Here is a 27,224-nt window from a genome sequence, read left to right as displayed (position 1 = left end):
CCAAGCCGCAGGAGCTTCGACCGCCCCGACGCGGGAGCTTCGATAGCCCCGACTGCGGATGGTTCGACTGCCCTGACCGCAGGAGAAAAGGAGGAAAGAAAATAAGACTTTATTGCCTTCCATCATCGTGGGGAATTTGGTGGAGCCACTGTGGTGGATGTTTATGTTATTTTTTATGTAGTTGTGTGTCTTGTTGCTTTTTTTGGTATGACTGTATGGAAAATCAAATTCTTCGTATGTTGCAAAACATACTTGGCTAATAAATTAATTACGATTACGACAACAATGAGACCCAGCACCGATACAAGTACTTTTGCTAGCATACGTCTTTTCAGGTCAGGTCCCCCCACCAACGGTTTGTTTCATTGGTCAAGATTCCAAGACCTGCAGTCTGTTATCTCCATCACAGTCGCAAATTAAGGTGTCAGCCATTCGAAACATAAATGAGAAGAAAATACTTCACCCAGAGGGCAGTGATCTTCGGAGTTCTCAACCCATGAATTAGAATCACTCAATGTATTTCCAAAAAAGGAATCAAGGGCTCTGGGGTCAGTGCAGGAAAATGACACAGAGGGAAAAGGTTAGCAATGATATTACCGAATGGCATGGCAGGTATGATGGGCTGAAATGTCTGCTTCCACTTTCCTTTGTTGTTTATGTTCCAGCTCACCACACTTGATTTCATAATGATCTACAATAACTTAGACTCTGTCTTTTTTGCACCTTGCTGTATTAAATCATCAGGCCAATATACATACCAAATTTATACTTCCTGCAGAAAACTGCATACACTGATGTTCCACTTTATACAGAATCATGTAAGCCACCTTTGTTATAGTTGAGACTCCAATGAGAGCTCAATGAAGAAGCAGCACTGTAGGAAGAAGGAGCAGGTAAGGACTACACCAAAGCCAAAGATGAGCTTGGCATGTAGTGCACAACTGCACAAATTGTGGTTATCTAGTATGTTGGTGAGCTGGGGGGAGGAACCGGTGATGCGTTGGGAAATTTTCATTAATTCATTCAACATTCAATTAACTTTATTTTTCCGTTAGGAACTTTGGTTTGATCTATGGGTCTAAATAAAAATGGGCAAGCTAGTGCAATAAATACTTTGAGTTACAAGATGTCCAGGAAAGACAGGGAAGGATAAAAAGGGGAGGACGTGTGGTAGTAGTTACTGCATACTTAAGGAAGACATGGGAAATATTCTTCAGGAGACAAAGGCTCTACCCATAATGTTTAATATAGGAAACAATGCGTAACTGGGTATTTTCTCCTGGTCACCAAATAGTGACAAGGAGGTAGAACTGCAAATCTAGTGTGAGATTACAGAATGAGGTAAGAGATGTAAAGCAACTGGTAACTCCAACATTATTAGGTACATTGTTTGAGGACAAAGAAAGGCCGGAATTTGTAGGATAATCAGTGGAAGATAACAGTGATGGATGTGCTCCTAGGAATGAAATGTACCAAGGGTTAGTCTGGGAACACGTGGGATACAGTGCTAATAGTACTGTAAATCAAGTTTTGCAATGGCCAAGGACAAACAGCAATCTAATTGAGAAATTCTCAACTAAAAAAAGGCAACTTCAATGGCATGAGGAGAGAACTGTCCCCGGTTAATTGAAATCAAATACTGGCACACAGCAAAACAATATATAGGATTTAAAGAAAAAAATGATGTGAATATAGTCTAGGTAATCCCCACTGAGTCAAAAAGTCACAGCAATCAAAGCCAGAACCTCTTGACAGATGAAGGAGACGGGTAGCATGACGAAGATGACAAAGGGAATGTTTGACAAGTCAGGTTAATATTACAAATTAGAAGCAGATTGAATACTGAAAGCTCACAGCACTAGTGCTCAGCATGTAGCCCAATCAGGACATTGCATTACCCATTTTGAATTAAGTTGTAGGCCACATAAAATTTGCCAGTGCAGATGTGACCCACTGGGTCATCCAGGCTGTGAAGCAGCAGTTCACAGAAGAGTGAAAAAGCAAATACTCTGGATGAAATGATAGACTCATGTAAAAATGATCTGAAAATGTCTCAAGCTGATAAATAGAAAATGGTACAAAGAGTTTGGACTAATTAGTTAAGACTAACTAACTGCAACGAGACTAAGGTCAAGGCTGAAATAGTTAATAAACACTTTGTCGCTAAATTTATCAAGCGTATGCTGGCAAGAATCAACAAAAGGGAAGGTAGCAAAGATGGCATAAACATGAAATTCATTAAATACTTAGATAAACTGGCAGAGGTTAAAGTACATAATTTATCCAGTCTGAGTCAGCTTTTAACAAGTGGGAATGACAATTTCATCAACCATACAAGATTTAGGCAAGACAAATGAATAAAATCTGTATCCGGAAATGGAGAGGTGTCGAGGGTCAGACAATACAGATTTAATGTAATTAAGATCAACAATGATATGGGGAAAATGCTTTACACCATGGGCAGTTACAATCTGTAATCCACTACCTAAAACTGGGGAGAGTACAGTTTGCGATTGTCCAAAAGGAATTTGCTAAATATTTGAAGTCTATGTGCAAACCTGGAAAGAGTAGGGAACAAGACTTAAGGGCCTGTCCCACTGTACGAGGTAATTCAAGAGCTCTCCTGAGATTTAAAAAAAATCAAACTCGTGGTAAGTACGTAGAATGTACGTAGCGGCTTCGTCGGAGCGCGTGGATGTCTTGTAGCGGCTTGTAATGCTAACAGCGGGTACTCGGGAAACGCGGTAACTCGTGACGTTTTTTCAGCACTGTGAAAAATGTCCACGAGAACCCCGATTACCTACGAACGGATATCACCCTAATTCTCCGAGTTCGAATCGGGGGAAACTCGGGAGAACTCATAAATTACCTCGTGCAGTGGGACAGGCCCTTTAGTAGATTGCGCTACCAAGAGCCGAGACAGATTCAAGGGGCAAAAATGGCTTCTCCTGCACTGTAACAATGCAATGATTCTGTTATGTTAATTTCTCTAAAAAATAAATATCATTCAAACATAATGCAACAGGTCTAATTTTAAACCTCATGTTGTCTCACATAGTTTCCTGTTCCTCAATCTATGCTGGAGTAACAGTTTCTATATCATAAATCCAACAAACTACCTTAAGTTGTACTATTTTCCACCAGATATTTTTTTAGTGTAGACAACATGCTTCAATATTCCAGGAGTATTTAAAACAAACAAAAATGAACATAAAAATCCAAACTCTCGGGTGTCAATTCTTAATTATGCTTCAACTATATGCTGAAGCCGTGTTAAATTATATTTTTATATCTTAAGCATGTATACTTCTAACTTCCCAGTACTGTAAATGTTAATAATTTCAAGCAAATGCAAATTCAGCTCCAAAATCTACTTAAACTCAAATCTGCCATGAAAATTCTCACACCTAACTAGTCAGTGATAATCTGATCATGTCTTTGAATTTTTTAAGAAAGAACTGCAGATGCTGGAAAAATCGAATGTAGACGAAAATGCTGGAGAAACTCAGCGGGTGAGGCAGCATCTATGGAGTGAAGGAATAGGTGACGTTTTGGGTCGAGACTCTTCTTCAGACTGATGTGGGGGCGGGGGGCGGGAAGAAGAAAGGAAGAGGCGGAGACAGTGGGCTGTGGGAGAGCTGGGAAGGGGAGGAGAAGGATGGAGAAAGCAAAGACTACCTGAAATTGGAGAAGTCAATGTTCATTCCGCTGGGGTGTAAACTACCCAAGCAAAATATGAGGTGCTGCTCCTCCAATTTGCAATGGGACTCACTCTGGCCATGGAGGAGGCCCAGGACAGAAAGGGCGGATTCGGAATGGGAGGGGGAGTTGAAGTGCTGAGTCACCAGGAGATCAGGTTGGTTAATGCGAACTGTGCAGAGATGTTGGGTAAAGCGATCGCCAAGCCTGTGCCTGGTCTCACCGATGTAGAGCAGCTGACACCTAGAGCAGCGGATGTAATAGATGAGGTTGGAGGAGGTGCAGGTGAACCTCTGCCTCACCTGGAAACACTGCTTGGGTCCTAGGATGGAGTCAAGGCGTGTAGCATCCTGAGGTAAAGTGACAAGTGTAGCACTCCGAGCCGCGGTCCAGACGTCGGAGTTTAAATCATCCCGCCGGAGGGCCTGTACATCGGGCTGTCCGTAGCAGCGACTACGGAGTGTTTATGGCCCCAACCACGGATTAACAAAGGAGGAGGAATGACTGAACTTTATTGCCTTCCAACACAGTGAAGAATGCTGTGGCGGATGTTTGTGTTAAATTCTATTGTGTGTTCTTTTTAAGTGTATCGCTGCTGGCAAATTAATTTCACTGAACCTTCGGGTGCATGTGGCGAATAAATTTAACTTTGTCTTTGATTTCCTGCGGTTGCAAGGGAAAGTACCAAGAGAGGGGGCAGTTTGGGTGGGAAGGGATGAATTAACAAGGGAGTTACAGAGAGAATGGTCTCTGAGGAAGGCCGAAAGGGGAGGAGATGGGAAGATGTGGCCAGTGGTGGGATCCCATTGGAGGTGGCGAAAATGTCGAAGGAAGATCTGTTGTATGTGATGGCTGGTAGGGGGCGAAGGTGAGGACAAGGGGGAATTTTCCTCTCTTTCACTTGTTATGTCTTATGTTCTTTCCTGTGCATTTCCTCTACACCATAAATGACACATGAAAAAGAAATTAGCATTCAACGGGCTGCCAAATATCTCCACTTTAATATAACAAACATTTTTCCAACCTCAATGTATCTTTAGTATCTCTTGCTATTACAATTGATTCATTCAGTCCTCTTCTTACCACAAATAACATACTACAGGTTCCATAAACGTATCCCGTCTGATGATAGTATCGCATTACCCTTTTACATTGATTGATGTTAATCAACAAGATAATTGGCAATGCATCTCATAGTTTTCAATACATTTCCCCAAGCCACATCAATCTCATCCTCATCGTCATCATTGGATCAATAGGTTCTTCTTGGCAAGGAAATCCTAAAGACATTTTATGGACACATTTTGGAAAAGTCTCAACTTAAGGTCTATTTTTGTTTTAAGTTTCAAGCTGTTAAAATCTGTAAACTGGTTGAGAACAATGTGCTGCAGATCACCTGCCCTGCAGTTTGATGTTCTTCAACTTGTTGTCCTGTGTCCTACACAGACCTGTCTGTCCTGGGTCCTACACAGACCATTCTGTCCTGGGTCTCCTCCATTGTCAGAGTGAGGCTAAACGCAAATTGGAGGAACAGCCTCTCATATTTCGCTTGGGCAGCTTACAGCCCAGTGGGATGGATATTGATTTCTCTCACTTCAGTTCCCTCTCCCTTTCCCTCTCTCTCTCTCTATCCTTCCCCCACCCAATTCGCACTAAGTTCTCATTTTCACCCTGCAAACAGCTAACAATGGCCTGCTTCCTTTGTCATCGTCACTTTTTTTGCATATCTTTCATTCATTTCTCTTTAGCTCTCCACATCACCGTCTATATCTCTCGTTTCCATTATCCCTAACCAGTTTGAAGAAGGGTCTCAACCCAAAACGTCATCATTCCCTTCTCTCCAGAGATGCTGCCGATCCCGCTGAGTTACTCCAGCTTTTTGTGTCTATCTTTGGTGTTCATTAATACTGAATTACTATGCGCATTTTATGGGCTAGAAGGAACGGGATAGGCGAACAAGAGAGGGGGCTGAGGCGAAAGGCAGCAGAAGGGACCAAGGGGGAGAGAGGTTGAGCAGTTTCGGGGAGGGCGTGGGAGCAGATAAAGGGGAGAGCAAGACAGTGGGTAAAGGGGAGAACTAGAGTAGTAGGGAGAGTGTGTCACCATCCATCCAGTGCATCAACAAAGTCTTTGTTTGATTGAGGAAAAAAGTATTCAAGGTGAAACCCCCAGACTAAACACAAAACCTATTCCACCAGGCAGCAATGAGTTTCCCTATCTACATAGTTTTGACAACTGAAAAGCCTAATGAGGCAATGCAAAGCACTGGAAAAATATGACACTGTCTCTGCAAAACTCTTCAAACTTAGTAGACAACATTAAAAAAAAAATCAATACTATAAAAATACTAAATAATCTTAGCACACGTGGTACTATTCACAGTAATCACAATCATAAACTGTCCTTCATGGAACTTACACAACAGATCATGGTTAAGGACACACTTCTTGCTCTTTCTTAAATTAGACTAATCTTTTATTGGCAAATTTTCAATAACATGGACTTATTCTTAAATATTATAAGATTCAGCAACTTCCCATGTGCAACCCATACACATTCATATGGAACCTTCTTATGATAATCTCATTTATGAAGAACCTTCCTATGATAATAGAAACAATTTGATTGAGAAAACTTTAGATCTAACAAGTATTTCCCTTAAATGAGATTTTTTTCTTCTCTCGGATTCATAGAAATATTGGCTATGTATTTTACATCAAAAATGGTTTCCTGGAGATTATAGGTTATATATGCTCAACAACGTCAGATATTTTAATTCAAATCAACAAACCAGGTAGTAAGAAATAGCAACTAAATATGTGGCATTTCCCTTGAACAATGGAACCAGCCTCATTTATTGAAAAGGTAAAACTTAAATTACACAGAATCTTGCAAGCGAGACAAAGTGCTGCATGTTCAAACTGAATCATGTACAATTTCAGCAATCATGTTGTTTGTGAAAGAGACACATATTCTTTGGTCGATCACTCAGGCATGCTGCCAGCTGTATAAATCTGCAAGCTAAGCATTGGCAGTGAACATGAACTTATCCACCCCAGCTTTGTTGCCATAATTAATCACTCCTATTACTGGGATAGAAATGCCATAAAATGCCTTTCTCTTACAAAGCCAAGTCCCTCATCTGATTGATACATTGTATCAATCGACCAACTACAATCATCCTTGTCTTCTTGAGCAAGCACAAGGAACCATTTATTTTTAAAACTCGGCAATTTTCATTGAAGCACACAGCAAAGACATGACCTTTAGGACCTACCTTGTCCATGCCAACCACGATGTCTGTCTATGCTAATCTCATTTGCCCACATTAGGTCTGCATCCCTTGACATCTTTTTTTTTTATCAAGTATCTGTTCAAGTGCTTTCTAATGACAATTCATTCCAAGTAAGTTACCAAAGGTGGTAGTGAAGACATGCATTTTTTTAAACCAACTCCTCTACCTTTATTCTATTCTCCCTTCCCAATTTTCTGTTTTTTCTTACATTTTATAAAGTCATCGAATTAAAGAGTCACAGTGAGACACAGCTTCAGCCCACTTAGTCCACATCGATTATCAACCATCCCCTTTGCACTAATTCAATTTTTATTCTGTCACAGAGCATGCAATCACCACAAAACAGCAGGTCAGGATAGAACCAGCATCTATCATAGACTCTGGAGCCACAAGACGAACCAGGGTCCATCTCTCTCACTTTAAAACCAGGGCCACTGGAGCTGTGAGGCAGCAGTCAATATTTACATTGATTTTTCTTTCTATTGGTTTCTAATATTTTACTTATGATTTTACTTATGATCTGCCCAATTACCATTCTACTCACACTTTCTTTCCTGGCATAATTTGCAAATGTTGAAAGTTCCATTGACGATTTCCTGGTGGAAGTTAGTTTCAAAAATAAAGGTAATAAGATTTAAACTAAAATAATCTGCCAAATGAAGTAAAATATACCTGTTCTGCTATAATGCGATAGAAATGTTCCCAACAAACTTTGATTATAGAAAAAACGCTTTATAAAAATAATTGTTTGGGATAACACAGAACTAGTATGAACGGGTGGTTGATAGTTAACGTGGACTCGGTTGCCGAAGGGCCCGTTTCTGTGCAGTATCTTTCAATCAATCAAGAGATGATGATATCTGACTACTTACTGCAGGGAGTAGTAGAAGTAATTTTTAAGTGTTTATTTAGTTCCCAATAGAAATCGCAATATAACCAATTCGGCCAGTTTAATGCAAACAGTGGTCCTTAATTCATCAATCACGTTCCATCCAATTAATGTTATGAAAATACTTATCGTAGAATTACTTGGTCCATAGGGCAAAGGATAAAATCTTGTCCATCAAGAGACTGAAAGGTGCCTTAAATTTAGGATTATAAAACTGTAGAAAATAATCCATAGTTTGGGAGCCCTTTCACCCTGCCGTTGGCTTGAATCAGATAGGACAATGATTATACATTAGGCCCCAAAGAGAGGCCTTCATTGGCGGCATTGATTATAGTGCAAATAACAATGCAGATAAATTCTATTCAGAATAAAAAGTCATTCAGGAAATATCAAAAGCATGCCCTTTTGAAATGAAAATTTTAATTTGAAAAGCATAATCTGAACTATAAATCATGCCCAGTTTAACATCTTAAACAACTCATTCAAACAAACACCGTGTGTAAATCTTCCAGAATTGCCTTTAATAATGCCCTATATTAAGCTAGTATTGAACACATTGGTCATTAAATATGGATAATTTCATTTTTGTTTTGCAAGTTAAAAATTAATAAAAATCAATGTCTACAGAAATGTGATTCAAATATGTGGAATAATTTTTTACATAATTGTTGTAAAGATGGAAGCACGAAAAGCAAAATATACAAGTAAGGCAAACTGAAAAGATTCAAATGGCTGGTAAAGACATATAAAAGACCAGGCACATTCAAGAACTTGAGAATAAAAATGGAGATGGAATAGTGTACTTCAGGAATAGATGCACGTCATTTCTTCAGAAAGAATGTGTTCGTGGAAAGGTCGAAAATGTAAGGTGAGACATTAGATTTTAAGGGGACCAGAAATACACATCTTATAGGAAAAAATAAGAAAACGGAATAAAAGGATAGAAAGGGATTATACTCAATGACACTGTTTTGCAATGGCATTTGCAAAATCTAGTTTGGCAAGAGATAATGTTAGGAAAAATAAGCATCATCCTAACAGATGATCTGAATCTTATAAAGAAGCCCATGAGTTCATACTTATGTGCGGCACGGTAGCACAGCTGATTGATCTGCAGCCTCACAGTGGCAGAGACCTGGTTCATTCCCGACCTCAGATACAGTGTTGGAGTTTGCATGTTCTCCCTGTGATCACATGTTTACTCTCTGGTTTCCTTTCATATCCCGAAGACGTGTGGTTTGGAGATTAAATGGCCTCTTTAAAACTTCCCTGAATGTGTAGAGTGGATGCAAAAGTGGAATAAACATAGAACTAGTGAATGGGTGATTGATGGTCGGCGTGGAGTCATTGGGCTGAATGGCCTGTTTGCATGCTGTATCTCTAATCTAAAACTTGCTCAGAAGTGCAGGTGAAGTACGCAAAAGAGAATATTTAAGAAGGTGGTTAAGACGGTGCCCATAGGGGATAAAGAATGTGTCATTATCTTTTCAGGGTGATTCAAAAGAGCAGGTGAATAAGGCAGAAGTGCGAAGGCTCCAGCAATATAGCTTGATGTTATTATAGAGACATTCAGCTTGGAAACACTTTTTTTTTAAAAACTTATTTATCTGCCTCTACCATAACTTCTGGCAGCATGTTCCATATATACACCTATTAAATCTTTCACATCTCACCTTACTCTGGGTACAAGACCCATTTATCTATTCCCCTCATTACCCTTCACACACAAGAAAGGTCTCGACCTGAAACGTCACCCATCCCTTCTCTCCAGAAATGCTGCCTGTCTCGCTGTGTTACTCCAGCATTTTGGGTCTCCTTACATTTTAAAAATATCTCTACTTTGTTCTTCAAACATGTTATCCTACTTTAATGTATATCTCCATTATGTTCCAACCCATTTAAACTTTAACATTTAAAAAAAAAAAAAAACTTTCCACACACACTCCCAAGCAGATTTCTACTGCAAAATTATTTCTCAAACTATGTCCCCTACACCAGCCACTTAGTCATACATTTAGCTGCTCAACCTTTCTAAACTCACTACTTCATAGCACAGGGAGCAATCCTGGTCAAGCCTTAAATAATGAAGTATCATTTTGCCAGCTGTGTGCAAACTGGAATTTGAGAGAGCAAATGGATGTAGTGAGTAAATGGGTGAATAAATATTTTGCTGGATTTAATGGTAACCTAATACAGCAAATAATTGATTAAAACATTAACAGTTCTTGTTAGAAATGTAACTACAGTTATAAAAACTTTTTCCATTAAGTTAGTAGTAGAGAAATACATAGTGAAAGATATAAGAAAGTTGCCAAAGGAAGGGCCATGGTATTCTTGAATATAGGTGCAAGATATTAATTAATACAGAAAATTGAGACAGAGAGAAGGACTAAAGGTGCCTTGGAGAAAAGGTTGAGAAGATAATTTGAGGTAGAAATCAAGAAGTGAAGGTGTGTGGAAGGAAGAGAGTTGTATTAACAAAAGGCCTTTAAAGTTTAAATGGGGTGAAACATAATGGGAGCATGTAATAACATTGTAGGGTAAAATGTTTGATGAACAATGTGTATTAAGAATATTGTGCAACTTGATGCTATGATTGAGGCAATTTAAGAAATAATACCAGAACATGTTTCTAAAAACCATGTTAGGATGGACAAAGAACAGCAAGATGTTGTTATTCATGAATGATATATTAGTCAATTATATCACTGTCAATAAAATATTGGAAATGAAGAGCCTTGATTCATCGCAAATGTGTACTCTGGATGCAGAAGTGGGTCAACTGGCAGAGTTCACACAAACAATGATGATAAGACCAAAGATGATTGGCAAGGTCAATACAACTGTCAACTGGGAAAGGAAACAGGGCAAGTTAGAGGTAGGCCATTTAGAACGGAGATGAGGAAAAACTTTTTCACCCTGAGCGTTGTGAATCTGTGGAATTCTCTGCCTCAGAAGGCAGTGGAGGCCAATTCTCTGGATGCTTTCAAGAGATATTTAGATAGAACTCAAAGATAGCGGAGTCAGGGGATATGGCGAGAGGGCAGGAACAGGGTACTGATTGTGGATGATCAGCCATGATCATATTGAATGGCGTGCTGGCTCAAAGAGCTAAATGGCCTACTCCTGTACCTATTGTCTACGTTGGGGTTTTATTACTGAAAGAAGGTCAATGATATGTGCCTTAGCTTGCAGAATTATTAACACAATAAGATTGAAAGGATTGTAACTGTCAAAATCAGATAATTTTCCATTTTTCCAAATTGAATTTTATAATTTGACAAAGAAAATGAAATATTTCATCATTTATTAAAAAAAATGAACACAGTCCTACCTGGTAGACCTGGAAGGCACTATCCCCAGGTATAAAATTCAGTTGTTTATCCACAAAGAATTCCACTGCGATCAGTAAATGAAGCACAGTCTTTCCCACAACAGATTTGAATGTCTAAACAAAACAAGACACAAATTTACTTGGCTTAATTGATCCAGCAGTTCAACTTAACATTTTTGGCAGAGATTCCAAAATTAAATAAAAGCATGGTAAGCCACTTTAATTAAAATATCATGTAAAATCTCAAGAAATATACAATGATCTATATTAATAAATCTGTTCTTGACCGCTTTTGGCTGTCTGTGCTCCGATTGCCGAGAGAACGCCGCCACCTACGGCCGTCATTTTTGGCCACCTCGCTCAGAGCCCCCCTCCGGCGCATGTGTGCCGAGGATTTTTCCCGGCGATGAAAAATGACAGAGATATTAATGTTTTTACAAAATTCACCATTCTCTCTGCTGCCCCTGCTGGAGGGAGGGGGAGGGATTATAAAACCAGGAAGTGGTGTGCCTCAATTAGTCTCTGCAAGATGGAGCTCTGTCAATTAGTCTGTCACTCTGAGCTCTGAATGACACTGAACAAATGTCTACATCACTGTGAGTACCCTTAATGTGGGTTGAAAATGAATATATGGTTAGTTTGAAGTAAAAAAGCACTGCCTGCAAATGGTTGTTTGGGTTTGGGCTGAAGTAAAATGGCACTCTCTCTCTCCCCACCTCTCTCTCTCTCTCCTCTCTCCCCCCCCCCCCCTCTCTCCCTCTTCTCTCTCTCTCACTCTCCCCTCCTCTCTCCCCCCCTCCTCTCCTATCCCCCCTCCCCTCCCCCTCTCTCTCCCCTCCATCCCCTCCCCCACTGTCCCTCCCCTAACCCCCCCTCCCCCCCAAACACCCCCCCCCCTCCCCTCCACACACCCCTACCCCCTTCCCTCCACACCTCTCCCCCTCCCCCACCGTCCCTCCCCTAACCCCCCCTCCCCTCCAAACACCCCTCCCCCCTACCATCCACACACCCCTACCCCCTTCCCTCCACACTCTCTCCCCCTCCCCCACCCCCCCCCTCAACCCCCTCTACTCTCTCTCTCTCTCTCTCTCCCCCCCCCCCCCCCCCCCCCCCCCCCTCTCTCTAGATGTGACTGCAAGTTGGGGGCTATGCGTCAGTAGATAGGGTGGTTATGGGGTAAAAGGAGCAAATTAATAATATTAATATAATATCAAGGGGGGTAATTAGAGTGAGTGCGGGGGGGGGGGGGGGGGAAGAGATAGTTAATGTGTGTGACGCTGCATGCCGCCTCCCACACCACAACCGCACGTTGGGGGAACAGACCCAACGGGTCTGCACTTGGTCTAGTTTCTTATAAAGTGCCGATTTGAAAGACCTGTTTCAGGGTCTCTCCACAGAAACTGGCCCACCTAAAAAACATTTCAAGGATTATGTTTTCATCTCAGATTTCTGGCATTCACTGTATTCTGTGTTTGCATTTCAGTTTATTTCACCCTACAAGCAAACTACATGATGCCCGCAATATGGCTTTTCGGGCCGGCAACACAGAGCTGTATAGTGCGGCCAGTTCCGACCTGAAGAGGGCCATCAGGAATGCCAAAGCAGCCTATAAGCGAAGGATCGGGTCACTTCAAAAATTCAGACTCCCGTCGCGTATGGCAATGTATACAGCGCATCACAAACTACAAAAACAAGACCAACTCATTCACCAGCAACAATGCCTCTCTGGCAGAACAGCTCAACCACTTCTTTGGCCGTCATGAGAGGAGAGAGACGATCATGCCAACTACTCCAGCTCCAACACCCAGACACTCATCATACACTCATTGCCATTGCCCTCCATACTGTACTGCTCCACCTAGAACGGGGAGCATACGCACGATTGCTATTTGTGGATTACAGCTCCGCATTCAACACAATCATACCCAGTAGGCTGGTCTCCAAACTAGACTTTGAGCATAACATCTGCCTACGGATTAAGGACTTCCTTATGGACTGGCTGCAGTCCCCACCACTCCCCTACTCTGACACTCAGCACAGGGGCTCCACAAGGCTGTGTGCTGAGCCCATCCTCTACTCCCTTTATACCTATGACTGCATACCGACCCACAGCGCAAACACCATCATAAAATTTGCAGACGACAGGACAGTGGTGGGGCTGATCACTGAGGGCGTTGAGTCACCTTACAGGGAGGAGGTACAGAGGTTAATAGGCTGGTGTTCAGAGAACAACTTAGCACTCAATAGAAAAAAAAACAAAAGAGCTCATCATTGACCAGGAAGAAGCAGGGTGACCATCCCCCACTGCACACAAACGGAGAAAGTCTCCAGTTTCAGATTCCTGGGCACCTACCTCTCAGCAGATCTCAGGTGGCCAACTAACACGCATTCTCTAGTAAAGAAGGCACAACAACGGCTTTACTTCCTAAGATCACTCAGGAAAGTCAACTTGCCACAACAGCTGCTAGTGTCATTCTACCGTTGTGCCATAGAGAGTGACCTGACATATGGCATCCTGGTATGGTATGGCAACAGTTCTGTGATTGACAAGAAAGCTCTGCAGAGAGTCATCAATACAGCCCAGAAGATCACCAACACACACCTGCCGGCCCTGGAAGAGATTTATAGCTCTTGTTGCCTGCGGAAGGCATCACCCAAACTAAAGGACTCGTCTCATCCCACACATCACTTGTTTGCCCTTCTGCCCTCAAGAAAGTGTTACAGGTCCATCAAATCACACACCACAAGATTAACGAACAGTTTCTACCCCAAGGCCATCACCACTCGGAACTCTGCACTGAACACACAGCCCTCATAGCTAATATTTTGTACTGCCACACACTATACCGTTAGTATTGCACATTCTGATGATGTTTTCTTGCCGTTTTTGTTATTCGTTATTATTTATCAGATACGTTGGAGCAGTACGCCTGAAATTTTGTTGTATGTATTTTCAATGACAATAAAGTGTATTATTATTATGCTGTCAGAATCATAGTCATACAGCAGTCAAGATATTATCATTGCGATTTTTGTTGATCACATGAGAAAATAATTCAATTGTAGGCATTTTAAGCAAAAGCTTCCAACATTTAACAACAAAATGGTAGTTTCATACACAAGATGTAGAATCAAAATGTCATGATGTCATTTTCTATGTTACATACAGAAGAAACACACATTTCTTAAATTACTACTCAGAGAAAGAAAGATGCACACTCCTTCAGTCCTCCAGACTTGCAGAGGAAATGACAATTATGCTGGAGGGCTTATGGTCCCTCCTCCTATTATGAACTATTGACATTTGCCAATATAAGACCTTGAAAATGGCAGTAGAATTCCAGGCATATATAATTTTACATATGAAACTTCAATAATTACTATCAATGATTCAATTCTCATGCAGTACTGTATTACAACCATTGGCTTGATGGAATTTAGATGAACTGACAAATAGTTCATACATTTATTAGTCTTCCCCTTCCCTCCGGGGGAGGTAGGGAGGAGTCGAAGATGTGGTGAGTGCATAGCTGAAGATAAGTTTGTGGCTATGTAGCGTGGCCTTGAGAAGATAAGGTGTCTGGGAAAGGCCATGTTGCAAGGTCTATATGATGAAAAGCAAAAATATCAACAGACAACATGATTAAGAACTCTGTTGCCTGATAAGGAAAGATGTCTTTTGTTTATTCAGTCCTTAGTTGAGTTGCAAATTGAAATTATAGACTTCAGAGTGGTGAGAGGTTTGGATTAGAACAAAATCTCTCTTTGGAAGATTGAATGAAAAATTAAATAATAGGGCAGTCCGAGACTATAGAGACAATCTAGGAACATTCATCGCAAGGAGGGACGGAGTTCGAAACTCAAAGAAAATGATCCCCTTAACAGCAGAGTGAATCTGCCCAATTCATTCACACGGGTAGTAATTGAGACCAAGCCGTGAGTGTTGTAATTCAGTGTACGAAGTTTTTTCTTGGAAATACTGAAATCCATTCAGTATTTCTTGCATTTTCTTGTTCAAATTTAAGTTCAGTACATCTTAATCCCAGAGTCAAATACATTAATATTGTGGGAATTGCAGCAAGTCTCACGCTAGATATCGCCTGTGGCAAATAAGTGACTATCCTCCTGACACTCAATCACTTTCCACCAACTAAAAAGTACAATCAGCAACAAGCTTGCAGTACTTTCTAATTACCAAAATGTGCAGTTCCAATGAAACCAAGTTTTACACCATCCAATATAAAAATAAAAGATACGATGTATAATGTAGCAAAAATGAGCAGGAAGCCAGAAGATTGGGGAACTTTTAAAGATCAACAGAAGGTAACTAAAAAGGCAATTAGGGGAGAAAAGATGAAGTACAAAGGTGAGCTAGCCAAGAATATAAAGGAGGATACTTAAAGCTTCTTTAGGAATGTGAAGATGCAAAAATTAGACAAATGCGAGTCCTTGAATACAGAAACCGGTGAATTTATTATGGGGAACAAGGAAATGACAGACGAGTTGAACCGATACTTTGGTTCTGTCTTCACTAGGAAGACACAATCTTCCAGGCGTACTTGGGACAGTGGACCTAGGTGGAGGAGGAACTGAAGGAAATTCATATTAGTCAGGAAATGGTGTTAGATAGACCGATGGGACTGAAGGCTGATAAAACCCCAGGGCCTGATGGTCTGCATCCCAGGCTACTCAAGGAGGTGGCTTGAGAAATCGTGGACGCATTGGTATTGAATGATCACAACTCACACATAGAGGTTATAACTCATAGTCATTATTGCAGTACAAGCGGAGGGAACACAACATGCTTTCATCCCCGAGTCTGCATCAAATCTAAAGCGAGCGAGTGACGCACTGACAAATAGGACCGGTGTGTCCAGGGTAGGGATGAAGATCTGGACTGGACTAGATAAGGAATGTGTAGCATGCATGATCTATAGATGCTGGAAAAATCGAAGGTAGATAAAAATGCTGGAGAAACTCAGTGGATGAGGCAGCATCAATGGAGCAAAGGAATAGGTGATGTTTCAGGTCGAGGCCCTTCTTCAGACTGATGTGGGGGTGGTGGGGGCGGGAAGAAGAAAGGAAGAGGTGGAGACAGTGGGCTGTGGAGAGCTGGAAAGGGGAGGGGAAAGAGGGAGAAAGCAAGAACTACCTGAAATTGGAGGTCAATGTTCATACCGCTGGGGTATAAACTACCCTAAAAAAAGATGGAGTTTCATCTGAGCAAGTGTGAAGGGTTGCACTTCGGGATGTTGAATGTCAGGGCAAAATATACACTTAATGCATACCCTTAACAACATTGATGTATAGAGGGAACTTGAGGTCCATGACCGTAACTCCTGAAAGTGGAAACATAAGTAGTGTAGTAGCCATTTAGCTACATAAAGCCATTTATAAGGAGTAAGCCATTTAGAACGGAGACAAGGAAAAACCTTTTCTCACAGAGGGTGGTGAGTCTATGGACTTCTCTGCCTCAGAGGGCGGTGGAGGTGGGTTCTCTGGATGCTTTCAAGAGCGAGCTAGATAGGGCTCTTAAAAATAGTGGAGTCTGGGGATATGGGGAGAAGGCAGGAACGGGGTACTAATTGTGGATGATCAGCCATGATCACATTGAATGGCGGTGCTGGCTCGAAGGGCCGAATGGCCTACTCCTGCACCTATTGTCTAACCACAAAGACTGTCACAAGTAGATAGTGGTATTTATATAGAAAGCATATAGTATACCTACTTTCATAGGTTGGGGTATTGAGTGCACGAGTCAGGAAGTCAAGATGCAGCTTTATAGGACTTTGGTTAGGCCACATTTGGAGTATTGAATTCAGTATTGGAGTATTGTATGCAGTTCTGGTCGTCTCATTACAGGAAGGATGTGGAGGCTTTGGAGACTTGATAGAAATATATAAAATTATGAGAGGCACAGATAGGGTATATAGTCAGAATATTTTTTCCTGTACGGAAGAATTAAATACTAGAGCACATAGCTTTAAGATAAGAGGAGTGAATTTTAAAGGCGATGTAAGGAGCAAGTTATTTTTTCCCACACAGAAGTTGGCGAGTTCCTGGAATGCGCTGGCGGAGGTAGCGGCTGTAGCAGATACATTAGTGGCATTTAAAATACTTTTGGATAAGCATATGGATATGCAGGGAATGGAGAGAGATAGGTTATTTGCAGGTAGACAAGTGATGTCTTGAAATCATTTTCGGCACAGATATTCTGCAGTGGGGTAGACTGACTGACTCCCCTCCCCCATCCCTCCCTCCCCAATCTTTGCACATCTCCAATCCTTTCCACTCGTCACTTTAATTTCATGTTTCATGGATTTTGTGTCTTTATGACTGTTGGCAGGTCAATTTCCCTCCTGGGATAAGTAAAGTTCTATTGCATCGACCTGTTCTTACGCTGTACTGTTCCGTGTTCTAATAGTAAATGTGTAAGAATGTTAGCCCTGCCAGTAACACCCCTAGCTTTAAAACTTGAATAAACTTTTAAAGTAATCACTGAGATATGTCAGTATGTCACAAGTTGAGAACTAACAAAGGTAAAATAATGCTTTTTTTTTGTGATTAAATCATCTTTGGAGATACAAAACACCAAATCATGACAGTGCACAAAAATGCTGGAGAAACTCAGCGGGTTCAGCAGCATCTATGGAGCGAAGGAAATAGGCAACGTTTCGGCCCAAAACGTTGCCTATTTCCTTTGCTCCATAGATGCTGTTACACCCGCTGAGTTTCTCCAGCATTTTTGTGTACCTTCGATTTTCCAGCATCTGCAGTTCCTTCTTAAACACCAAATCATGACATGTCTCCAAGCTACAAATACCACAAAAATCCAGCTTCGAAGTTTACAACTAAAATGAATTTGTGCTTGTCTACACACATTTCCATTAACACATCAGATCGTAATGGAGTCCTACCCATAATGCAACTGGAGTAACCCAGTCAGACACCCAGATTTGCACGACCTGTGCATTCTTTATGGCATACATGATACAATGACTGTGGAAATGTCTGCAACAACTGTATCCCGTTTTGGGCTTGGTGCAGCACCACATTTCATTTACAAGAAAACTGCAAAACCAATCAATTCTTACTGTAATTGTTTTTTATTGTTTCAACTTAATGTCAACACAATTTCAGATTTACCACATTGAAAATTGCTATTTTACAGGAACTACGGCAATGAGAGCAGTCAATTATCCAATTACAAAACTTTCAGTAAACAAGAAAATATTGACTCTTGCTGACCGAAGTAAGTAGGAAGTAAATATAAATTGTTAACATATGTGCTGTGTGGTGACTTTTAATATTTCTTCCCACAACTAAAATACAATAAATTCGTCAATGTTCACTAGCAAAATAAATGGTAATCCTTAGCCACAACAGAGCAATCGCTTTATCCAAACATGTTGAAATTTCGAAGTCCGGCTGTCCAGCCAATCAATCAGCACATCAAGGTTACGCTTCAGCAATTTAAGGTTACATTGAAATTTGTACTCCCATTTTTATCTCTTATCAATCCTCACATGTGAAACATGATAACTTCCTTTATGTGCTTAAGAACACTACATTTGAATAGCGTTCGTTTTTGGATACAGGATAACTGGTTCTATGTTAAATAAATCAGCCTCGCCGAGATATTTTTCTTCAACAGTGTCAAAGCAGTATTGAGAGATAATCCACTGTAATTACTCGATTAAAACCCCACTCCAATCCATAAACAACAAGAATATCCGAGAGAGAAAAAATTCCTTCCAAATAAATTATCTTCAAACTGTCGGTGAAGTGAGAACAGACCAGACGCCCACGATTACAGATTGGTATCATCGTTAAAAGATAGTACACGTTTAGTCGCTGGATCGATTAACATTTCTGTTTAAAGTGCAGAACAGTTGAAGCCTTCACTTTCCAGCGATTCGCTATCTAACATATTAAACCGCAAGTAACATACGCGAGAATTGTTTTGCAAGGAAGTACCTCTGCTCCGAGAGAATCTTCTCCCTCCTTTCATGCCCGAATGCAGATTGTGCAGAGACGGATCAGTGATCTTTTCCTTTGTCACTATTACACGGTGTTAACAAATAGTAAACCCTGCGACCTGCTTGCTATAGGATCTTTGGTTTGCACTCCGTGTAAAGATCTAGGTCACGAACATTACCCTAATACTGATAATTTAATCAGCCGTCCAAAACAGATAAGCGGAAAAATAAATATATTTAAACGAAAAGCTTTGCGCCATGATTTGTATTTTTGGACTTGATGAACTTTACAAAATAAACAGCACAAGAACACAAGCAACTCGAATTCCTTTCATAAAGACAGCTCAAACGAGGCGGAAGAGGGCGGTGCTTCGAACTAAAATCCAAGTCACAGGTGGTGGCAAAACAGTCACTTCCAGCATGAGTCATGTTAATGATTACTCAGTGTAACCAAGAGATATTCGGAAGGAGGCGTTCACTGGCTGCAGCAGATAAAACCCAGATTAATGTCTACTCTTGTGCAATTCGCAGTTGGTTTCCTTGCCAACATTATACCCTCGCGTAACAATTCATTCGCTAATGAAAAGAATCACATTAGAGCATGTCTTATTTAACAAATGCCATCTGACCTACTGTTAATTTTCTTTTATTCAGGGTTCTTGTTCTTTAAAAAAACACACACAAATATAAGAATAGGAATACTTTATTGTGAGATTCTTTGCTTGCATACACAATGTATACAATTAGCAGCTACCTGCGCTGACAGTTACAAAGGTGCAAATATAAGGTTCTGTGGAGTAACCGGCCTAAATGTTGGCATCCAGAGGCAAGAGGCTTTCAAAGTCAACAATACTGTGTGGGCAGAAAAAGACAAGTGCAGGAGTGACTCAGCCGGTCAGGCAGCATCTCTGGAGAACATGGTAAAGATCAAAGATCTTATAGCGAAGCTATATGGTAAAGATGTTTTGGGGTTGAGACCCTTTGTCAATGAATGGGGCGGAGAGAGAGAATGAAAAGGAGGGACAGGACAAAAATCCAGGTCTGTTATAGGTCAACACCAGTGAGAGGAGGTTTTGCTACGTCGATGGTTGCACGAGCAGCAAAGATGAAAAGACAAAAGGTGCGAGATAAGGAGTATTTGTGGAAGGGGAGAGAAGAAATGAGTACGCTTGCAGGGGGTGGGGTTGAGGGCAGGGTGGGGGTTGAGGGCAGGAACAGCGAGAAAGGGGACCTGAATGTGTGGCTGAGGGGCTGGTGCAGGAAGCAGGGATTTAGATTTATAGACCACTGGGGTCTCTTCTGGGGTAGGGGTGGCTTGTACAAAAGGTAACTTGGTAAAAGGTAAAAAGCCACCTGTGACTTGGATTTTAGTTTGAAGGACTGTCCTCTTCCGCCTCGTTTGAGCTGTCTTTATAAAATGAAGTTGAATTAGATTTTCTCGTGTTCTTGTGCGGTTTATTTTGTAAAGTTCATCAAGTCCAAAAATACATTCTGGCAGGCAGGTTTGCTAGTGCTACACGGGTGGGTTTAAACTAATTAGCAGGGGGGAGGGGTTGACAAATTGGGAGCATAAGGATGGATGGAGTTAAAGGGGAAGAGAGTACAGGAAAAGTTACGAAAGGCACCCGAATTAATGGGACAGAAAGTTCAAGAAGGGATAAGAGAGTAAGGTCAGGTGAGATAGGAACCGGTGTGAGAGGGGAGGTGAATACCAAATTAAAAGTGTTATATGTGAATGCGCAAAGTATAAGAAATAAAGTGGATGAGCTTGAGGCTCAGTTAGAAATTGGTACATGATGTTGTGGGAATTACAGAGACATGGCTGCAAGAGGATTAGAGCTGGGAACTGAATATTCAGGGTTATACGTCCAATTGAAAAGACAGACAGGTGGGCAGACGGAGTGGGGTGGCTCTGTTGGTAAGGGGGGGGGAGAGAAGAGAGGGGGGGGGGAAGAGAGAGAGGGGGGGGAGGAGAAGAAGAAGGGGGGGGAAGAGTGAGGGGGGGGGGGAGGAGAGAGAGGGGGGGGAGAGTGGGAGGGGAGGAGAGAGAGGGGGTGAGAGGAGAGGGAGGGGGAGAGACCTGAGCCGAGGCGCGAGCGGACAGGCAAGCGAGTGAGTGTCGATCAAAGGAGCGCCGGTTGGGCCAACGCAGTCTTCAGCTGTGATCTTTGGTCTTCAGTTGACAGGGCGACTTTTGAACAACGGGGGGGGGGGGGGGGGGGGGGGGGGGGGGGGGGGGGGGAGGAGTGGGGAGGTGACGTCAGTCGCAGCGCGAGCGGAGCGGACGGCAGGCAGGCAGATCCATTGTCATGTTATCAGCGAAAAAAAGGTGTTTTGATTTCAAACTTTGATTGGATTTGTGAACATTTTAATTAATAACTAAAGACATAAAGCACAAAATTTTCAGGGAAGCCGATTTCAGACTCCAGGGGGTAAATCTCTACCAGAATATCTAAAAATTATCCCAGTCGCGTGTCGTTTTTTCGAAAAGATGTGAAAACACATAAACAAATAAATAAATACACACACACACACCCAAGATTAGAGTTTTATAGTTATAAGAATATAATTGAATCAAATTCAAGAAATATAAATTCACAATTTCAAAAATGGTTTCACAATTCAGTAGTACCGATTTTGCAGTATTCCATACTGATATTTGAGAATACACGAGGTTGCATGCAAAATACTGATTTTCAAAAATTCAGTTTTCGTGTAATACGTTCTATTGCATTTATGTGAGAAATGACGATTTTCAGCCATTAAAATACGGAAATGCTCAGTGAAACGTGGCAGCTCTGCAATTATTCACAATCACATTGTGTTTGCGAATTCAAAATGCGATTTGGGATCTTGTTTATGAGTCATCATGGAACTAGAATTTGTTATAATAGTATGACAGTAAAATAGGTTAGTTTGAATGCGATCATAGCAATGTAAATGCACCTTTCTGACTTCTTCATGATGGAAATTGAAGTCGAACTAAATGTTGTATTCACATCACTATTCCATGTTGAAATTGATGTGATGTGAAGTTGTTAGGTCAGGAGGACCATTAATGGTGCACTGCACACACTAACACAGTCAAACAGTAACAGGCAATCAAATCAACACACAAAACATTTCCTAAAAAAAGGTTTCTTCACTGCAAAAACCTACAGTATATTATTTGCAGTTTTTGCATGCTCCTTTATAACATTTCACATAACATTTTACAACAGTACAAATTGATTATTAAAACAAGGACAACTTCAACTCTTGATTTTTTTTTTAAATGTATACAACAATGACCCCAATCATTCCATTTCACCCACTCATTACTCTTGACTCAAGCAAAATTATTTCAGAAATATTGGTCATAAACTTGGTGCAAAAATGCTACAGAATTTAGGAAATTGAGAGGGGATCTTATAGAAACTTACAAAATTCTTAAGGGGTTGGACAGGCTAGATGCAGGAAGATTGCTCCCAATGTTGGGGAAGTCCAGGACAAGGGGTCACAGCTTAAGGATAAGGGGGAAATCCTTTAAAACCGAGATGAGAAGAACTTTTTTCACACAGAGAGTGGTGAATCTCTGGAACTCTCTGCCGCAGAGGGTAGTCGAGGCCCATTCATTGGCTATATTTAAGAGGGAGTTAGATGTGGCCCTTGTGGCTAAGGGGATCAGAGGGTATGGAGAGAAGGCAGGTACGGGATATTGAGTTGGATGATCAGCCATGATCATATTGAATGGCGGTGCAGGCTCGAAGGGCCAAATGGCCTACTCCTGCACCTAATTTCTATGTTCTATGTTTCTAAAATAAGGCTCAGAATGCATCAGAGACACTTCTGTCAAGCTTCTCAAGTTTGCAGACGACACACCCCTGATTGGACTGATCCAGGATGGGAGGAATCTGCCTACAGACAGGAAGTGTCATAGCCGACGTCCTGGTGCCGTCGCACCAACCTAGATCTCAATGCTCTTAAGGCAGTGGAATTGATCGTAGACTTTAGGAGAGCTACCCCTCCACTCACCATCAACAACACCACAGTCACATCTGTGAAGTATTTTAAGTTCCTGGGAACCATCATCCCCAAGGACCTTAAGTGGGGGGCTCCCATCGACTCCACAGTCAAAAAGGCACAACGGAGGATGTACTTTCTACGACAGCTGAGGAAGCACAATTTGCCACATGCAATGATTGTCCAATTCTACACGGCCATCGTAGAGTCTGTTCTCACCTTCTCCATCATGGTCTGATTTGGCTCAGCAACCAAGCACGACACCTGGAGGCTGCAAGCGAATCGTCCGATCAGCAGAGAAGGTTATTGGCTGCAACCTTCCCTCAATTGATGAACTGTACACTGCAAGGGCCAGAAAGCGAGCGGGCAAGATCATCTCTGACCCCTCTCACCCTGGCCACAAACTCTTTGAATTACTTCCCTCTGGAAGGCGATTCCGGACTGTCAAAGCTGCCACAGCCAGACATAAAAACAGTTTTTATCCACGAGTAGTTGATCTACTCAACAGCCAAAAATCTGTAGTCTCCTTTTAATCTGGTATTTTGTTGGTTCACATGCTTGATCAATGGTGTTTTATCATTAATGTTTTATTATTATTAATGTTTAGTGTTTTCTGAGTCATTCGTAACTGTCACTGTATGTCACGTTGTTACTTGTGGGTGGAGCACCAAGGCAAATTCCTTGTATGTGAATACTTGGCCAATAAACTTATTTACTTACTTACAACCCCAGAGCTTCCAGGGCCCTTAACCCCGGCCGCGAGGGACTTCGAGCTTCGCGCTCGTGATGTGCGCGCACATTATTTCACATACATTTTTATTCGACTCATTTTTTGAAAAGCTTCGTACGGGCCTGTATCTCATGTTTTGCTTGGGCAGCTTACAGCCCAGTATTTCAATATTGATTTCTCAAATTTCAAATAACCCCAGCATTCCCTCTCTCCATCCCTCCCCCACCCAAATCACACCAGCCTCTCGTTTTCACCCAACAAACAGCTAACAATGGCCTGTTTCCTTTATCATTGTTACTTTTTTTGCATATCTTTCATTCAGTGTTCTTTATCTCTCTACATCATCGTCCATATCTGTCATTTCCCTTCCTTTTGACTAGTCTGAAGAAGGGTCACACATTCCTTCTCTCCAGAGCTGCTGCCTGTCCCCCGCTGAGTTACTCCAGCTTTTTGTGTCTGTAATGCATCAGTAATGTGGTAGTAGGTACACTAAGTGGTGATGAGGTACTGCCTTAACCAGCTGCTTTGTCGTGAAGAGAGTCAAGGTTTTCAAGTATTTTTGGAAATGCACTGATTCATGTAAGTGTGGGATTTTTAATTACACTCTTGGCATGTCTCATGAAGTGAGTGGCCAGGCTTTGGCAGGTGAAACTTGTTGCAGGAAATCAAGGCTTTTTCCTGCTTATACAGCTGCAGTAGTAATATGGCAGGTCTAGTTAAATTTAAGGTGACCATTAGGATGTTAATGGGAAGGACACAATGGTAACCATGCTGTTTAATGTCAAGGTTAGGTGACTATTTGTTGACAGAGATAGTCAGTGCCAAACACTCATGTAATACGAATAATACATTCCACTTATCATCGCATGTCTGAATGTTGCCTAGGTCTTTTGCATGTGTGAGCTGCTTCATTTTCTGAAGTGTTGCAACTGGATTGAACATTGTGGCATCATCAGCAAACATCAGAACTGCCAAATATTTGATGGAAGGGCTCATTGACAAAATCGCAATAATTATGCTTTGAACCTGTTGAGAAACCTAGCCAACAAAGTCTTTGATAGTCATTCAGCGAAATGTATATCTAGGTCAGACAAAGGCAGTAGAATGGCGTGGACAAGATCAAGTAGTCTATCCCCTGAGCAAAAAACAAACTGCTGGAGGAACTCGGCAGGTTAGGCAGCATCTCTGGAGGGAAATGGGCAAATGATGTTTCAGTCAGTCAGTTCATTTCCTTCCACAATTGCGCCTGATCCACTAAGTATCTCCAACAAAAAAAAAAAACTGCTGAGGGACTCAGCGGGTCAGGCATCATCTGTGGAGGGAATGGACAAACGATGTTCTGGGTCAGAACCTTTCTTCAAACTGATGAAGCTGAGGGGAGAAAGCTGGAAAAGAGAGGTGGGGCAAAGTGATGTGGAATACAGGTGAGGTGTTTAAGAAGAAACTGCAGATGCTGAAAAATTGAAGGTAGACAAAAATGCTGGAGAAACTCAGCGGTGAGGGGTTGATTGGCAGATGGGTGGAATAAGTTGCATGGGCTAGGGGTGAAAAGGAAAAAAAGTCAGATAAAGAAAGAGATGATGTGAAATGTAAAAACAGTGGGAGAAATATGGGTGGAATGGGACAGATAAATAAGGTACTCACGGTTGGGAGATGAGCATATAGAGGAGGAGAAAAGAGCAGGGGGGTGACTAGAGTAATGGGAGATTGAGGGAGACGTGTCTGCACACCAGGGTATGCATGGGGGCAGGGGAAAGAAAAGGGGATATTACTTGGAATTTTAGAATTCATTGTTCATATAATTTGGTTGTGAGCAGAATACGAGCTGCTGTTCAGTTTGCATGGGGCCTCATTCTGCCAAAGGAGGAGACCAAGGACAGAAAGGTCGATATGGCAATGGGAAGGAAAGTTAAAAATGGTTGGCAAATGGAAGCTCCAGCATGCCCTGTGTGACAGAGCACAAGTGGTTTAGTTACACGCTTGGTCACGCTGATGTAAGTGAGGCCACATCTATTTAATTTGATGCTCTCGATGAGGCTGGAAGAGGCAAACAAACTGTCTTACCTGCAAGGGCTGCTGGGGTCCATGGATGGAAGTGAGAGAGAAGTGCACACAAAGGCATTACATTTCCTGGGGTTGCAAGGGGAAACCGCTTTGTGAGGAGCAGGTTGGGTGGGGTGGGATAAGCGAACCAAAGATTTGCAGCGAAAGTGGTCTCTGCATAAAAGGAAAGTGGTGGAGACTGGAAGATGTAACTGTTGGTGAGATTACATTAAAGGTAGCAGAAATGATGGAGAATGACGTGTTAGATGCAAAGACTGGTGGAATGAAAGTTAAGGACTGAGGGAACACTAAACCTTGTTTCATCTGGGGAAGCAAGAACAGAACTGTGGGACACAGATGAAACATGGGCGAGGGCTCTATTCACAACAGCAGGGGGAAACCATGTTTAGTGAAGAAAGTGGGCATCTCTGATGTCCAGGAGTGGAAAGCCTCATCTTGGGAGCAGATGCACCAGACAGAAAAATTGAGAGTAAGGGATGGCATTCTTGCAAAAGTCAGGGTGGGAAGCCGAATAGTCAAGTTAGCTGTGGGAGTCAGTGTGTTTGGAGCAGACGTCTGTCAAATGTCTGTCACTTGTGATAGATAACAGAAAGATTGAGAAAAGTCTGTCATGTGATAGATAACAGAAAGATTGAGAAAGGGGTGCGAGGTGTCAGAGATAGTCTGTGAATTTGAGGGCAAGGTGAAAGTTAGTGGTAAAGTTGATGAAATCAATGAGTTCTGCATGGGTGCAGAAGGCAACCCTCCAACAAGATTTTGTCTGCAGTCTCGTGGTCTGCAGATTGATAAATCCATCATGTACCAAAACCCAGTCTGGCAACTAAGCTCTTAATACTACCAGTTGTGCTAATGCCAATTCATTCTTGATTGGACATCTGACCAATGTATCATCCATGCTCTTGTATTCAATGCCCTAACTAATGAAGGCCAGTATTCCATATCCCCCCCCCTAAATATGTTATCCACCTACACTGCCACCTTTAAGGATCTTTGGATTTGCATGCCACGGTCTCTCTGTTCCCTTTTGGATCTTCCCATTTACGGTGTACTCCCTAGCATTTATTCATACTAAATGCATAGCATGAAGTGTCCCAATCGGACATCTGACAATATCACCATCTGACATTTCTCAACCCATTGCATCAACACATCTATATCACCCTGTAGGCCTCCTATCAATGTTAAATATTTGTGTCATCTAAACAAACTGATAATGCCTCCTACTTCCACAT

General features: G+C 41.7%; 1 protein-coding gene across 1 annotated transcript in view; it reads right to left on the bottom strand.

Annotated features, from left to right (window-relative positions):
* Nucleotides 1-27,224, bottom strand: part of jmjd1cb (jumonji domain containing 1Cb) — a 115,642-nt gene that overhangs the window by 51,413 nt on the left and 37,005 nt on the right. The window contains 1 exon segment of the mRNA XM_055647189.1: nt 11,218-11,331. Within this exon segment, the coding sequence (XP_055503164.1) occupies nt 11,218-11,331 (114 nt within the window).

Source organism: Leucoraja erinacea, chromosome 15 (genome assembly GCF_028641065.1).
Source record: "Leucoraja erinacea ecotype New England chromosome 15, Leri_hhj_1, whole genome shotgun sequence".
NCBI lineage: Eukaryota > Metazoa > Chordata > Chondrichthyes > Rajiformes > Rajidae > Leucoraja > Leucoraja erinaceus.
Note: the sequence above shows the minus strand (reverse complement) of the source record. Positions and strands in the feature narration are given on the sequence as shown.